Source organism: Mercenaria mercenaria, unplaced genomic scaffold (assembly GCF_021730395.1).
Source record: "Mercenaria mercenaria strain notata unplaced genomic scaffold, MADL_Memer_1 contig_4384, whole genome shotgun sequence".
NCBI lineage: Eukaryota > Metazoa > Mollusca > Bivalvia > Venerida > Veneridae > Mercenaria > Mercenaria mercenaria.
In genome coordinates, this window is record NW_026462607.1 from 39,026 (window position 1) to 55,664 (window position 16,639).

General features: G+C 34.9%; 1 protein-coding gene across 1 annotated transcript in view; it reads left to right on the forward strand.

The window, feature by feature from the left end:
- Positions 1-16,639, forward strand: part of LOC128553846 (uncharacterized) — a gene marked incomplete at its 3' end in the record, with an annotated part of 43,165 nt that overhangs the window by 6,258 nt on the left and 20,268 nt on the right. The window contains exon 2 of the mRNA XM_053535031.1: positions 2,842-2,975. Coding sequence (XP_053391006.1) covers positions 2,842-2,975 — 134 coding nt within the window. The remainder of the gene's footprint in view (positions 1-2,841; positions 2,976-16,639) is intronic.

Sequence of the window (16,639 nt, forward strand, 5' to 3'; positions counted from 1 at the left end):
TTCATTTTACACTACACGTACTCATGTTGCGTTAACGGCTTCACATTGTGCTGCATGGCATCGTGTTTTGTCGCATTATTTCATATTACGGTGCATCACAACAAGTTTTTCAGTGCATCATTTCATGTTTAAATGGGCGTCATGAAGTTTTTTATTACATGATTTCAAAATACAAAACTATTTGACGGGATGAAGATTTAGACTAGATGGCGTTGAAATGCAGTGCATTCACTGACTTGCTAATGAATGGATTGTATATTTACTAATTTTGGCGGTCACTGCCGCCCATAGATCTCCTCTATGATTTTCATTTAGGAGATATAATTTGATTGCGCAATTCCGTTCTACAGTATTTAAAAAATTAATATAGTCAAAGAAACAGATCTACCTAAAGAAACATGTCTAACCAAAAGTAACATTTATTTCACTACCCATTTTGTACGTGTATGTGTATGATGTGTTAAAAGAACTAAATGTGCAATGTTTATTTACATCAAGAATTACATTAGCAACTTTGAACGCAAAGAGTTTGTAAAAAGCTTCTGAGCTAACTAGGTTACTACTAGATGCCTTGCTTCTGTAAAATATATTGGACTCACGTGCTATTTGTTGAATGAAATATCGTTTAAACCAAGAAATATAAACCGAGAATACAGTTTTACCTTCCATTAAGTATGAGATCACAAACGCATTGAAAATACAAAAGCCACTAGCTTGAGGTCACCATAGAACACCAAAACCTTTACACGTTAGCGTTACGTAACGTTCGGGGTAATCTTAGAAACGTATGTTTCAGAAATATATTTCATATCATCTCTGTTATGCTGTATAAAATACCGAGTAAGTGTTTTGCAATGCCAATAAGCATGAGATATGTAACTAAATAGGAACCTTTAAAAACTATGTATAGTATGTTTTATTCTTAGATGGGAAGTCAGTTTAAAATATTCAGTCTGCGCATACACTGTACCATATCCACAGTTGATTATTGATATGTCAACTTTGAAGCAGAAGCCATGAACAAACACTAATCTATGCTATCTTTATGATGATGTTGAAAGAGGCATTATTGTTAATTGCAGTTTGTCGAAATTCAGTATTTCAGTATAGTAACAGAGTTAAGTGCGACAAAATTATAACGGTCACGTGTGCATGTTCAGTAAACATGGTTTATTTAGATAAAAAGCATACAAATTACATACAAATTAAATCGTTGGTGTGTTTTAAATGTTGCTAGTTTTCCTACGCGGAAAATTGAAATGGCGACATTTACGTATGTTACATTTTAAAGTGCCTTTATTCACTGAAAGTCAAAGTCATACAAGTTAGCTTCATAAGAGAAAACTATTGGTACCCTAAACTTTCTTTATGGAACACTAATTGACTCGATTGTATTGAGAAACAATGTGTGATTAATATGCACTACAATTGTACGCGCGTTGTCTATAATCTAAACTGACTGCAAAATATTATATTTTCTAATGGAAAGACATGAATTTGTAAATCTTAACACAACTGTTTAATGATATCTTATTAAAAGTACAGTATGTTAATAATTGTGTTAGTAATTAAAGCTAGCGAAAATGTAGCTCGGGTAGGTGGGTATTTAAAATCGTCAAAACTTCATACTATGAAATTAGGCCACATCTGCGCGCCTGTTAATGCTGGACATGGTTCCGTTTTACATATAAAATAAATACAACAACTACATCCACTTTTTGCTGGTCATATTAAATATTTGTAATAATTATCTCAGCTGATAAATTAAATACCACACTTACATGAAACTCAGAAATTGCCATTCATACTTGAATTTCGGAAACTTTCGTTGCAGGCACATCACGTTTTACTACTATTATCAAGACAATATAAACCATCTGTGATTAAATTGTGCATACACTGAGATGTTTACTTACCCTACTTATAAGTACCGCACAGTATTATGGCGTTTTTATTTTTAGCAACATGTAAATAAACAATCAGTACTTAGCAATCTTGTTTAAAAGAGAAGATATTGGGAGAAAGATCAACAGTTGGCTTGATGGCGCAGTAGTTACAGTGGATAGACATGTAATCATTTTGTAGTGATAGTTTTGATGGATCGAACCTTGCATCCGTCATTTTTTTATTTTACATTTAATTTATATGATTTGTGTAAATTTGTTTTTTTTTTTCTCTGGTTTCTACCTTATTCAAGAAACCCTTAAAAAACGTTAGATCATATTAAAGATGAAACGTATTTGAACATGATTATGTGTTAACAGTGACATAAATAAATTGGTGAACAAGTTAGTACTAGATTAACAAACTTGTGTTGTTTTCGTTGAACCGTATTAAAAAAAAAGAAATAAAATACACTTTTCAAAATACTATTTTACGGGTCCGGGAATCAAACTCCCGACGAAAAAGTATAAGACGGATACCATTACCGCTCGGCCAACGAGGAATTACTATTGTCAGCCTAAACGTTGTTTATTGACTTAAATTTATGCTATTGTTTTCTTTGTTTACATTTCAAAGCGCCTTATTACTGTGTGATACCTATAGTGTTTATGCCTACCTATTTATTTGCAGATCGAAAGTGTCAACAACTATTCAAAATCAAGTATCTGATCCATATACGGGATCTGTAAACAAATAATAAATCAAGAATTACTCTCCCAAACTGCAGTTACATAATACACAAGCATATTGATATTTTAATAAGTGTTTTCGAGATTATTTAGCGCCATGAATAGTCCGCAAGAGCTATCGACGGCCAACCTCACCTTTATAACCAACTACCAACAAAATGTCTTGCTTGTATATAATATAACACATGCAATTTGATATTTTAACTAGTGTCGAGATGGTTTCGCGGGGGTCGTTCGGCACCAGCAATATCACCAGCAACATCACTAACAACATCACCAACAAATAAATTTGAGAAGACTTGGAGAAAGTATAAATTACTGGACACAGAATGGAAAGAAGAGGTGAGTTTTTGTTCTTATCTATAAATGCTTTTTCTATTTGCATTTAGCAAAAAAGGTCTTAACGTTGATGCATTAATATAATTTGAAGAAATACAATAAATTATAAGAAATATTCTCTTTGTGAGAAAAAGAATCAAGATTAAGTTATCATCAACGCAAAACTAGTACTACGTAGAAATCAATTACCGTAAGTGAATGTTGCAAAATCTAGGTACTTACCTTATAAATTCTGGTTATCACAATGTATTTTAAGTTTAAAAATTCTGGGTCCAACTGATGAAGAGAACTTTTTCAATGTGTTTCTCACTCTAAGCGGAATTATTTGGTCCAGTCTTGTGTTCATCCGTCTGACTGTCTGTCTTTCTGTTTGAGCATGAAATTTGAATTAACGCAAAATAACATTTGAGGTCCTCTCTCGCTAAGTGGTGCAGGAGGCTGACTTCAAAATGTCTTGTCCTTCCCAATGTTTGTTCGATCATTCCTTGGGGCGTAGAATTCTTTATGTGAGGAAGCCATTTAGATGGTCGGTGGTTCTACCCAGGTGCTAGTCACTGATGTATTAATACCCAGAGATGCATCTGCGTGAAGTGAAACCCACCAAAAACTAAAAGAACAAAATGAATTTAATAGTTTTCATTAAATGACTACTTGCAGGTAAGTCTTTTGTTATTGAGGCAGTCATTCCTTTAATCTCAAAAAATGAAAATAACATATATAGCAGGTAATTTGGGCATCTGTCTGTGTGTCCGTAAGTCATATCCGTTCTGTAACCTTTCAAATGACTTGATATAAACTTTTTCCATGTTTAAATAACAATGTAGAACGCAACTTCTAGTAACGTTTAGCACAAGTTCAAGCGCATAGTGTCAGATATTTTCGATGTTGTATTTCATCTGCATTACATCTCTTATCCTTTGAAAAGAATTTTAAACAACAAGGTACAAATGTTTCTAATATGAAGGAAATTTCAGAATATTTTGAGACTGTCCATATACATTATAAAAAGACATGCTTTAAAGTATATTGCTAAAAATTGTTCCTCATAATATTTACCCTTAACTTAAACGCACTTTTCCATACGGGCTATCCATGTCTTGAAAGCCATAAGGTAGTCTGCCATGATACACTGCGCCGCAAAAGGCACTACTGAAACTGTAGCGATGCCTGTCAGAATAATTTGTATATATAATACTACTAATGTAACAATTAAGCACAATATAGTGCTCGAGTCCTTTTCAATCTATTATTGCTATAACTATAGTTGATGGGATTTGGGTTATTTATGGTCGATTTGGGTTAATTTCAGAGATAGCTGGATCGCAGCTTCCCATATTTTGTTATGTACTCTTACACTTTTTAGACAAAAATTAGACAAAACAGAAACAAATTCTATAAATAGTAACAATCAAAGCTCACTTCTGCTAAGGTATAAATAGGTCGATGGATGACAGACAATTCATTCTGTATCCAGCAATTGATGTAGATACATCGAGGTTTCAACCAATAATTTATCCCAGTACCTTGATGCATAAGTTATTGCAACTACACTGTCAGGGTGGATAAATTATTAAAAAAGAAGACGTCTGAAGTTCATAGACTGAAGAAGAGTTGCAGAATTTCAACAAGGTTTTGAGCTATAAGGCCAGCGCATAGGAGTTTTACCTTAACGGTAGTTGAATGCTATAGATGATAGCAAACATAGGCTGAGCATCGCAAAGCTGAGGCAGAGACCTAGTGTTTGGTAATCTACTGAGATAGTAGGAGACTTCCAGCTTAGACGAGGTTCAGCGTTATTGGCGAAGTACAACCAAGGCATCGGGGTTATACCTATATGGTAGTTGAATGCTATATGTGATAGCATATAGGCGCTAAGCATCCAGGAGTCAGGGCAAATATATCGAGTTGCAGCTTCAATTAAAAATACATCGTTTGTCAGCTAGTCTAAGACATAGTCACCTTAGCGATTGGACCTATTTCATTGTTCAAGATAGCTAAGACGTAGGCACTCCCAAGAGTCATGTAAACGCTAGGCCCACATTGTAATCAGCAAAGGTAAGAGAAACAATCACTGGTATTTCGATCGAAGGAATATTGAGGGTGCAAATAACTTGACATGCTGGTCCTGTAAATACTGCTATAAATTATTGCTTTTGTGTGCAGATGCATTGTCATAAATAAGGCAGATCCTCCGTAAACAAGTTTGCAGACGACATTTAACGGAATGTTTTCTAACTTTAGAACATCGTCCCTGTAAAACTTTTCAGAAAACGATTTGCCGGGTGCATTGGGTATTTTCACAATATGGCATTTTGGATAAAAGTAAATGGTATAAAGAATCCATTTTCAACTAAGAGTTCTTTTCTCGATATCTGATAGTTATTGCTCTATCCTAAGCCACTGTTTGTTGTTCGAACCTTTGAAAATTGACATTATATACCGATGTCTCATCCCCTGTGAGAAGTTCATAAAACCATCTTTCATCTGCATTTTATAGGTTTGTAGAAATTTCTTGCAACATTGTACACTAAGGCATTTTGCTTTTGAGCCAAAAGATGGGGTACCAACTGATTAGTCAGAATTTCATAAAAAAAACAACTGAAACTGCATAATTTGATTAAACGCCTATTTTTATACAATGATATATTTAGCGGCGTTGTACATAATAATAATAATAATAATAATAACAATAATCATAACAATATAAATAAAGACAATAATGATAATAACAGCCTAATTGTAACAAACAGTCATGACCGCACCCCTCCCCTTGAGGTCGTTTAACCCCTATTGCGAATACCAGTGCTTAAAGCATCACATGTTACGCCCAGACGAGCTGCATATAGAGGTTCACCCCCTCCCCTCCCATATTTATGGTGCCATCTTGTACTTTTTAAGAAAGACATACTACACACTACCTTACCCATAGAGCCTTACCAAAAAGTGTGTTTAATTAAACGGAAATGGAAATTTAAAACAATGCCCCGAAATCTCTGAAATACAGTGTCTTAAGGTTTTTTAATGTGTCAAGTGATTTACTTTTGCGTAGTTCTAACGGCAATTCATTCCAAAGTTATAGACCAATAGTATAATAGAAACTTATATCATTGAATGTTTTGCACTTGTTGTATGGAACAACATAACGATATTCGGAATTTTCAGACGATCCCAAACCTTGTCTACTAGGATATACTCTATAAGCAATTCTGTTAAATACAGAGGTGCGCTGCCAGTGAGACAGCTATACATGAAAGAAAGTATCTTGAACTTAATTTTTGCTTTCACCGGAAACCAATTTAAATGATACAATGCTTGTTTAGAACTGTCAAATTTCCTCCTGTTAAGGACAAGTTTTGCGCACATGTTTTGAATACGTTGCATCTTACGCACTTAACAGTTAGCTACACCATACAGTATAACATTGAAATAATCCAGATGTGAAATAACTAGAGACAAAACTAAATTTTCAGTGGCTGCTTTTGTTAAGTATTTCCGGATGTTCTTCATTCGTAGGTAATTCAATATGGCTGTACAACATTTGCGATTCACATGATCTTTATAGTTTAAGGTTTCGTCAAGAAATGCACCGAGATAGCTAACTGTGCTTTCACGTTTGACATCAGCACCAGCAATGTTAATGGAATTTGTAAAACATTTGTTCAATTGAGGTCTGCTACCAAACATGATAATTTCACTTTTGGAAGTCTTTATTATCAGTTTGTTTCTATTCATAAACACTTACCGATGAAATGCCAAATGATGCAGCTATTTGGGGAAATCCCGAGTCTTCTACTACAATGGCTGCTAGGATTGTAATGAGAGAATGCTGGGGAGTTGGGCGCCTTGCACGAGGTAGATCTTGGACCTCCCTTATTTAAGCATTTTCCAGCCTTTAAACAATGACTTTGGATGGAGAAGAATACATTCTTGCTCAATCTGCTTAGCTGGTATATTCAGACAACAACGGATCTTTATGTAGGATAATTTCTTGCTACCTGGAACATTCCTGCTTACGATAAATACAACGCCAGTGTAAACGAGTTTGGTGTTTAAAAAAAATTATCTGTCAGCTATAGCAAACCCAATTGTGTTGAAACTTTCAATGAGCCCCCTTAAAGATATTTGCAAATTAAGGCAAGTGTGAACCCCCAGGACAATCAATTTTTCAAGGGAGCATCTCAACATAATTTGTTCATATGTGTACAGCATGTGTATAACGGTAAGGCCTGGAATATTAAGCAACCACTATGTTTTAGGGGATATGGATTTTTTGAAGTTCGTCAGTCCCTCAGAGAAAATATCCTATGCATATCCTAAAATACATTAGGAGTTGCACGCCCGATTTTAGCACATCTGAGTGAAAACTGCTCAAAGTTAGCTATCATGGTAGCAGTGTGTCCATCGTCGTCCGTCGTTTACAAATTCAATGCTCTAGCGACTGAGCTACCCGGCCGCCTACACACCTTCTCCCCGTTTTAATATTCAACTTCTATACCGTGACAGATTCATATGAGTTTAGTCAGAATATTTGTTTTAAAGAAGTCTAGATCAATTTAAATCTTACATTACTGGATTAAAACTAGGTCACAAAGTAAAAGCATAAAAACACTTGGCTAACCATCTGGAGAAATTGTCATACTTTTGACCCTGTTTCAAAATAGTCCGTCCAACATTTTGTTAAGAAAAACATTCTAACCAAGTCGCCAGATGATTTGAGACTTTTATTTTAAGCACTATTTGATAACAGTAGCGTATAAATTTACACATTCATTCATAAACCTTACGCCCTGTAGTTTAATTATGGTGGCATTGAACTGCCTCTGGATATGAAGTCCATTTTAGTGTAGTTCAACTAGCGTGGTGCCTGTAACTTCACAAAGGCAAAGAAAGGTTAAAAATTGCTGACAGGACTTTAGAATTACATCTGAACACACGGACCGTGTAATTGTCAAACGCATTTTAAAAAAGATTTTGTTAGGGAAGTTCCTATTGGCGCCGCTATATAATTACTTCATCACCTCCGAAAACTGAGAGTAGTACGTTAGTAGTACCTAATGACAGTTTGTTCATGCGAAGTGTACAAACATTTCCTGTTTCAAACTATACTTTATCAAACTTGACCAAAAATGTTTACACTACATAAGGACAGGAGATAACTCTAAAGCTTATTAATGAAACGATGAATTCCAAATTGGCAAGGGTATTGCAGATTTCCAAAGCGGTATATAAGACAGGATGGTCGAACCGTGGACAGAACTTTTTAACACTCATTACAATATTTACAAATTTATTTACAGAAATGAATATTTACAATGAAAGACAACAATAAATAATTAATAAATAGAAAGTAAGAAAGAGTTGAGCTCAATGTTTAAACTGGTTTGTAGTAAAAGATGTTTGAGTCTGAGATTTCTAATACAGTTACATAGTGACGTTTCACAGTTGTTTCAGTTCCAGTGAACTAGAGTAGAACGTTTAAGGTGAAATGCGCTTAATTTGAAGTTCCTGGGTTCCGTTACGAAATTTTGTTTAATGTAAAATACAGCATATTACTCATATAATGCGTATTTTACATTTTTGATATTTCTGTAATTTTTTTCTGTACAGACCATCAAACACGACCATTGACGTCAATTTGTGATTAACAATGAATTCACGTCCGTCAGACTGTTTTCTTAAATCGTTCTGTTTAGTCAACAAGTATCGATTTGCTTGTTTCTCATCATATTTTCATTTAAAAATGTCTTTGAAATGGTGTATAATTTGTGGAGATCATTTTAACGTTGAAGTCGATATTTACGTTAAACTGACGTCAGAGCGACAAATATGACGTTTAGTTTTGAATAAAAAGTTTGCGTTAATCTTGTCTCATGTAAAACCCAAACGATAGAATTTGACAAAAAACTAATATGATCATGAAAACTTTATTTTCTGTCGATTGAAGGAATAAAATTATGGGGTCACCGAATTCATTTTCGCGTTAAATTACGTTACGCTACCCCTATCCCACAAATCACGAGATAACGCAATTGAGTATTTTTTTCATGTATCTCCTCCTTTTAGGACAAAGTCTGCTATTTTATTTTTCCTAGTAAAATTAAATCAAATTAGCCTTTAAAACTCTGTTACATTAGCGAAATAATTTCTGTGTAGAACTCAGATTTTAATGTTTAGATTATATTTGATATAAGAGAATGCGACAAAATCAACACCCCGTTACCCTTTGTGCTGAATAACATAACTCTACTCCTACCCCAGATAAAAATGCGTAATTCAATGTATTTTCTGATTCTGGGTGGGTAGATGCAAATGTTTTGCATCTTTAGCGGTTTTTATTGACCCACCTTTACTTTCAATTGATTTGTATTAGAAGAACATAATTAACGTTTAAAAATTGAGTAACAGTTTCTCTTGTTTCATATTAACAGATGTCATTTTAAGAAATTAAAATTGACAGTTTTCACACACATAGTCTTATTTTGTTATTGCATCCAAAACGCAAATGAACTTACTCCTTGCAGCAGTGTTACCTATTGCTTATTTGTTACGTTGTGTTACATGTAGGGATGATTGTATAAACAATTGAAATTTGCCCAGTCCAATTCAAATGATACTTTCATCGAAGATAAAGTGGTTTGGGCTGGCCAGTAGGAAAGTTGAACTATTTTGTCAATCCTCACGTATTGTACTTACTGAACATCCCTTTTTGTCGGTATTTATCACGATGAGAAGATTGTATGGAACCGCCGCGTGATCAGTGCGTGATATCTTTGTTTACTGACATATTTACGGAGCGTGATAATACACTGATAGCGTGATAGCATCAGTAGCCATTTTGTATCTGCATTGTGCGGTCGAAACGCAGAATAAAATCAATTAAATATAGTTTAAACCGGTGCACCTCCGCCTCCCCACCTCCACCTCCCCACCTCCACCTTTCTGTTGTGTTGAAGTTCAACGAGAAAAAGGGCCTGTTCACTACTTCTTGCGGTTTTTATTGACCCATCTTCGCTTTTCAATTGTTTTTTTTTTTTTTTTTGGAAAAACATAATTAACGGTTAAAAATTGAGGAACAGTTTCTTTTCTTGTTTCATATAAACAGATGTCATTTTAAGAAATTACAAGAAACTCTGCAATGCCACGAAACCAGGTTTTCAACACTTTTCATAAGAATAAACAAGAGTGCCAGAATGTCACAATATACGCCCGTCACAGCAAATTTCTTTACTCTAGCACCTGTATTTGCAGATGTAATTTTAATTTTGTGGTTGTTTAGTAATCATTGTAATTCTTTTGTTTTTCTAAGTCCACCAAAAAACTCCTTACCAGGTAGAGATACCTTAAAATACACCTAAAATTAGAAAGTAACAACTATGTTGTACCACAGAAAAGTGGTCTTGGTTTTTCCCTACGGTCAATTATAAAAAAGTTACAATATAAGTTATTTATAGTAAAAACTAAGGGAAGTTAATCTTTAAAAAAAAAATTGTAAATCCACACAGAAATCCTTACCAGGTAGAGATTGGTCAAAATACACCTCAAAATTGGATGTAACATGCATGTTGTACTACAGAAATTCCCTACGTCTAGTAATGAAAAAGTTACAATATAAGCTATTTATAGTAACAACAAAGGGAAGTAATTCTAATAATACGTCCCGTTTTTCAAACGGGCGTATAAAAAGTATACTGAGTCACAGTGCATCACTTTAAAGCACAACCCTAACCCTAACCCTAACCCTATTTTTAGTAACAATGACCTTGACCTTGATCCCAGAAACCCCAAAATCAATCCCAAGCTACAACTTTATATAAGTTTTCTATACACCAAGTTTCATCATGATAGCTCATTCCTAAGTTAAGTTATTGACCGGAAACCCTTTTTCTATTTTAAGTAAAAGTGACATTGACCTTGACCCCAGAAACCCCAAAATCAATCCCAGCCTTTGTATTGATATAAGCTACATACATACCAAGTTTTATTCAAATATCTTTACCGAAACAAAAGTTATTGACCGGAAACACCAGTTTGACGCCGCCGCCCATCCGCCCGCCCGCCCGACTAAAGACATACCCCAAGCTAATAACTCAGGTTTTCGTTGAAAACCTGGTTAAAAATTGACAGTTTTCACACACATAGTCTTACTCTATTACTGCATCCAAAAAGCAAATGAACTTACACCTTGAAGCAGTGTTATCTATTGCTTATTTGTTACGTTGTATTACATTTAGGGATTGTTATATAAACAATTGAAATTTGTCCTGTCCAACTGGTTCAATTCAAAGTAGCCTTTAAAACTGATTCTGATTCTCGTGATCAACACAAACTCATTTTAACCTATTTTAAGTAGAATTTAATCAAAAAAGGCCTTTACAACTATTAATGATTTCATTCAACGTTACAAGTGAAATGATTTATCTCGCAAGTTCGTAATAATACATGAAAACTCATGTGTCGATGCACATTACATTGTTAACATTTACAAAAATAAGTAATAATAAAACGACAGAATATAGTGAAAATCCTTTATTTGAATTATCTCAACCTTTTAATTTTAACAAGTACCTGTATAGAATTCCAACACAGGCCCCTATTTCCGTGACGCATTATCTATGCGAAAAAAAAAATTGTTACATTAAGAATTTTATACATTTGATAGCACTAAGGCAAACAAATTTAGGCCTACATTATAAATATATGCCATAAATATCTTATTAGTTAATATAGGTGTCTTCTTAATGAAGCAGATTCGAACGACAACCAGTCTTCAGAAAATAATACTGGGGTAAACAGAACCTGGCCAACCTCGGCACAGTACGAAAAGAGTAAAACGTAGGTGAAAATGAGAAATATTCATTTTAACAGAACAAATAACTTTGAAAAAAAGTGCTAATACAACTTTTTAAAATTTAGAAAGCCTTTATGTAATTATAACATCATCTTCGAGTAAACATTATTTTATCTAACTTTATTACAAATCTTACGTTTTGAAAATATTTCGATTGTTTGGAGAGTAGTCGGACACCCCGATTTCGAATAAATGCGGGAAAACAGCATATTTGTTGTACGGAGGCTGTTGCTCTGAAAAGGTTAAAAAAAATTAGCAGCTTGGCTAGACAGAAACACCATCCTTTGCAAAGAGGTTTTAGCTCTCCGGAGATGTGTGTACAAATGTTATCCTTGTATTCATAAACACATAATAGAAACATAATATTGTTTCCTAATATTAGAAATATAAGATGTAAATAAAACATTCCATGACATTAAAAAAGAAAGAATTGGTGTAATTATACCTTAGATTTACCTTAATTTTATGTTTTACTTTATTAATTTGTTATTTTTGCGCTAATGTTAGAGCCTTTCGCAGCAGGGATTTTATATACATTGTGTTGTCTAACTTGTTGAAAATAGGGTAAGTGCGAGGTTGGCATGCCCTAAACGCGTTTAAGCCCCCAGTTTCCTTTATATAGGTTACTGACCGTTCCAAGGCGGTGTCCCTATTTTCAACTTGTTTCCTGTCTCTCGTACTTTGTGTTGCGTATGTAGTCTTGTTTGTTGTTGGCATTTTATTAACTGTCCATCTCGTATTTTGTGTTGCGTATGTAGTCTTGTTTGTTGTTGGCATTTTATTAGCATTGTCTTGTCTAACTTTTTGGGAATAGGGTAAGTGCGAGGTTGGCATGCCCTAAACGCGTTTAAACCCCCAGTTTCCTTTATATAGGTTTCTGACCGTTCCAAGGCGGTGCCCCTATTTTCAACTGGTTTTATGTCTGTCTTGTATTGTCTGTTGCGTATGTTTTCTTGTTTGTTGTATGCGTTTTTTCCTCCTCCTCCTTACTCCCCCTATTGCCCCTCTCCTTTCCCCTTGCATTTGCGCTACTTTTTGCATACCTTCCCCTTTACTTTGAGTTAGTTTTCGTGGTTCCCCTTTATTCAGGCTGACAGAATCCTAAGGAGGTACACAATTGGTTTTTCCTGCTTATATGGGTGCGTTTGTGTGATTGTGAGTCTAAGACGGTGCCCTACTATTTTCTATGTTATTTAGTTGGGTATGGTTGTGACAGGAATGGCCGTACCGGCGACAGTAACCATCAGAACAAATCAACACCCTTTACAATATTTACAAATTTATTTACATAAGATGATTATTAACAATGAATAGATGATATGAAAAAAAAACTGATTATAAGAAAGAAAGAAAAAAAAATCAAAGTTCAGTATCACCAGATACAAAGTTCGTATAGTTCCATTCTAATGTGACGTGGCACAGTTCTTTAATTTAATTGCGAACTTTAAGTAGCACAAACGATATATGACGTATCTTTAAATCAAGTCCCTTTAAACCGTGAATACTTTGATTCTGTTTTGGCTCCCTATGGTGGTAGGTGATTGCATCCCTGAGCTGACTTCAGAGGATAACAAAAATCAGCGTCTTTGCGGTTTACGGCATAACCATGGGACGAAAGCTCTGCGCTGGGAAAATCACATCCAGGCGAGTGAAGACAAGTGAACCTCGGGCATTGTACTTCCGGGTTATGACATCACCAGGTAAATCGTCTGGCGGAAGAAGCTAAAATATATAACATATGGTAAGCACCATAATAAAACAAAGAAGTCAGGGCATAAAACTGCTCCTTTGGGTACACCATACCTCCGTAGGCTCCCATAAATAATACGTGCTACTTACACAAAATATATGTGCTACTAAGTTCATACGTCACGTGATTAAAATACGTCACTAATTACTTCCATTATTACAAAAAATACTTACTTAAAAGACAAAAGTTAAAGTATGAAAAAGATATGAAAAGTTTATGATGAAACATTATAGATACGAACATGATAAACTGCAGCTATTATTTACAACTACAAATTAACAAAAGTCAATATAAATCAAACGTTATATCATAGTTGGCATCCACATAGCATCAAATGCCATACAACAAAACGGACATTGTATGTATATGCTATAGACTGGCAAACAATTTCATATTACAATAATATATTACATACACAGTACTAGACTTGCCATATAGATTTAGACATTACAGTGCAATACAATATCGGCGTTCCATAACAACAAAATGTTTGACATATTTTTTGAAACAGAGTACTTTATAAATATCATGTTATAAATTTCAGTACAAATTTTACATCTTATATAAACGAAACATTTTAGATTCCTCTTTCGAAATAATTTACAAAAGTCTGAAAAATTTAATAAATTATCCTGACATACCGAAACTAGATAAAATCACATGCCGAAAAGTAAATGTTACAGAATTCTGTAGAATGCACAAAAATTTACCAAATAAAAATCGTAATGCAAAAATCATACAAAAATCTAACAAATAAATTTCTTACCTCGATCGAGCATAAATTTCTAGCAAGAAAAATTAATCAGACATAGATTCGTCTATAATGTCGAAAGGTGGTGTGCGCAAGGCATATCTAGTCCAGTCTATTTAAAGGGTGATGTCCCGCCAAATACTAAATTTCATGGGATTCACGGCCTATTCGTGGACTCCGGCTATTTGTATTTCCACGGGATTCACGATATAGCCGGGAAATCTGACTACTTTGGCGCGGTTTGAAATTGACAATTTGAGGCCCATTATAGTGGTTCTGGGAATAAAAACATAAATTACTGAAGTTTATAAGATATCAACTTTCTTATTACTGAACCGAATTTAATGAAATTTACATGGAAATTTAAGTTATGAAATACAGAAAAACATGAGAGGGCGGGGCGTATGTTCTCCGTGACTATTTGATAAACGACATTGTGTCTGAAATCATTAGTCCTCCACCTCTGATTCATGTGGGGAAGTTGACATTTACTTGCGGAGAACAGGTTTGTACTGGTACAGAATCCAGGAACATTGGTTAGGTTAACTGCCCGCCGTTACATGACTGAAATACTGTTGAAAAACGGCGTTAAACTCAAAACAAACAAGCAAAAATCTATCTATATTTCACATAAAGTAATATGTACCTGTTAAATGTTTGAAGCAGCCCGTCCGTAATATTTTTCCATTACAGCTTCTTTTTGTTGTGGGCCTACTTTGCTAATGCGTGGCTCTGAGGCTGTGTTTTAGGTGCTCTGTGCTTCCGAGAAATCTACCCTTACCTTTTTTAGCTCTGTTTTTCTACGTTACTGCGGGCAGTTATCCTAACCAGTGTTCCTGGATTCTGTATTCTCAACAAATAACTTCTATCTTCACCACATAAATCAGAGGTGGAGGACGAATGATTTCGGACACGTACCCTCTATTAAATCGCCACGCCCTACCCGGGGACCGAACTCGCGATCCATAGATCTGCGCTCCTACTTAGCTAAGCGGATGTGGTAAAAGAAAGAAAGAAAACAGCGGTTGTGGCTGACGCTGTAACTCAACGAAACCTCTCTTATATCATGAATACTGAACTTATAGAAGTTGTGATTTATTTGAAATAGCGTCTGTGGTATAAAATTTCAAAATAATGAAAAATTAACTCTGACCCGTAAAACCAAATTCCGCCATCAAATTATGCGAACGTATGCGTGGAGCGGGTAATTAACCGGGCAAGCCAATGGCGACTTATCTTATGGTCAGATGTTACTAGGGTGGTGAAGTAAGAAACGAAATAATAAAAATGTAAGACCTTGGGATGTGCGTGCGTGCATGCTTGCGTGCGTGTGTGCGTATTAAGGGAGGGTTAGGGATAGTATTAAGAAAAACAAGATACAAACAACCCTTAGAGGGGCGGTTGAATCAAGGGTCATACTTCTGAAATCACAAACTTTAGAATATTTGAATATGTTGTATAATATTGAGCAATGATATTGTACAATGATAATGCTTTCTGTGTGTGTTTAAAGTGTAAAAACTCCGAACAATAAACACAACTGCATATGCAAATATTCTTCGTGTTAGAGTTCACTAGAGGTGAACCCAGGCAATCCTTGCGTGTATCTGTGCTATACGCTGGGCACGTTAAAGAACCAGGCTGTCTATTAGCAACTAGCTAGGCTAAGTTAGCCGGACAAGCCTGTATCTGATTTCTGATCTCTCTGTCATGGGGGCTTTGTCTCACTCTGTCCCTCTGGTCAGATCGCTCTGTATCTGTACTAGTAGAGGATGAATTATGCGCCCTGTGTGGCTGCATTTGAATTATGTAAAGTGCCTTTGAACGTGAAATTGATCATGAAAAGGTCGCTATATAAATCTGGTATAATAATAATAATAATAATAATAATAATTAGCAGTGTTTTACAACGGAAAACATGTTTATTGGTACTTTGAATAAGAAAAATATGGGGAAAAAAAGCTTTATCATATTGAAAGTATATTTAAAGCGACTTTCAAAAATAACATGATCAGTATTTTAAGCAAAGTTGTCGTATTGGCGTGTGTTATACATTCTGCATTCAAACCATTTCGCAATGAAATCGCCAATTTTACAGTTATGAAGAGCTCTTTTGAAAGGAAAACTCTCTTTCTGACGTTCCGTGATTCGTTTCACGCCTGTAGTGAACAACTGATGAATGAGAATGTAAAATACTAAGATTTGAAAAGAGATATATCAGAAACAAAAGCCAAACTAAGCTATGCTGTGATTTGGGGGTAGGGGTAGCGTAATGTAATTTTATGCGAAAATGAATTCGGTGACCCCATAATTGTTTT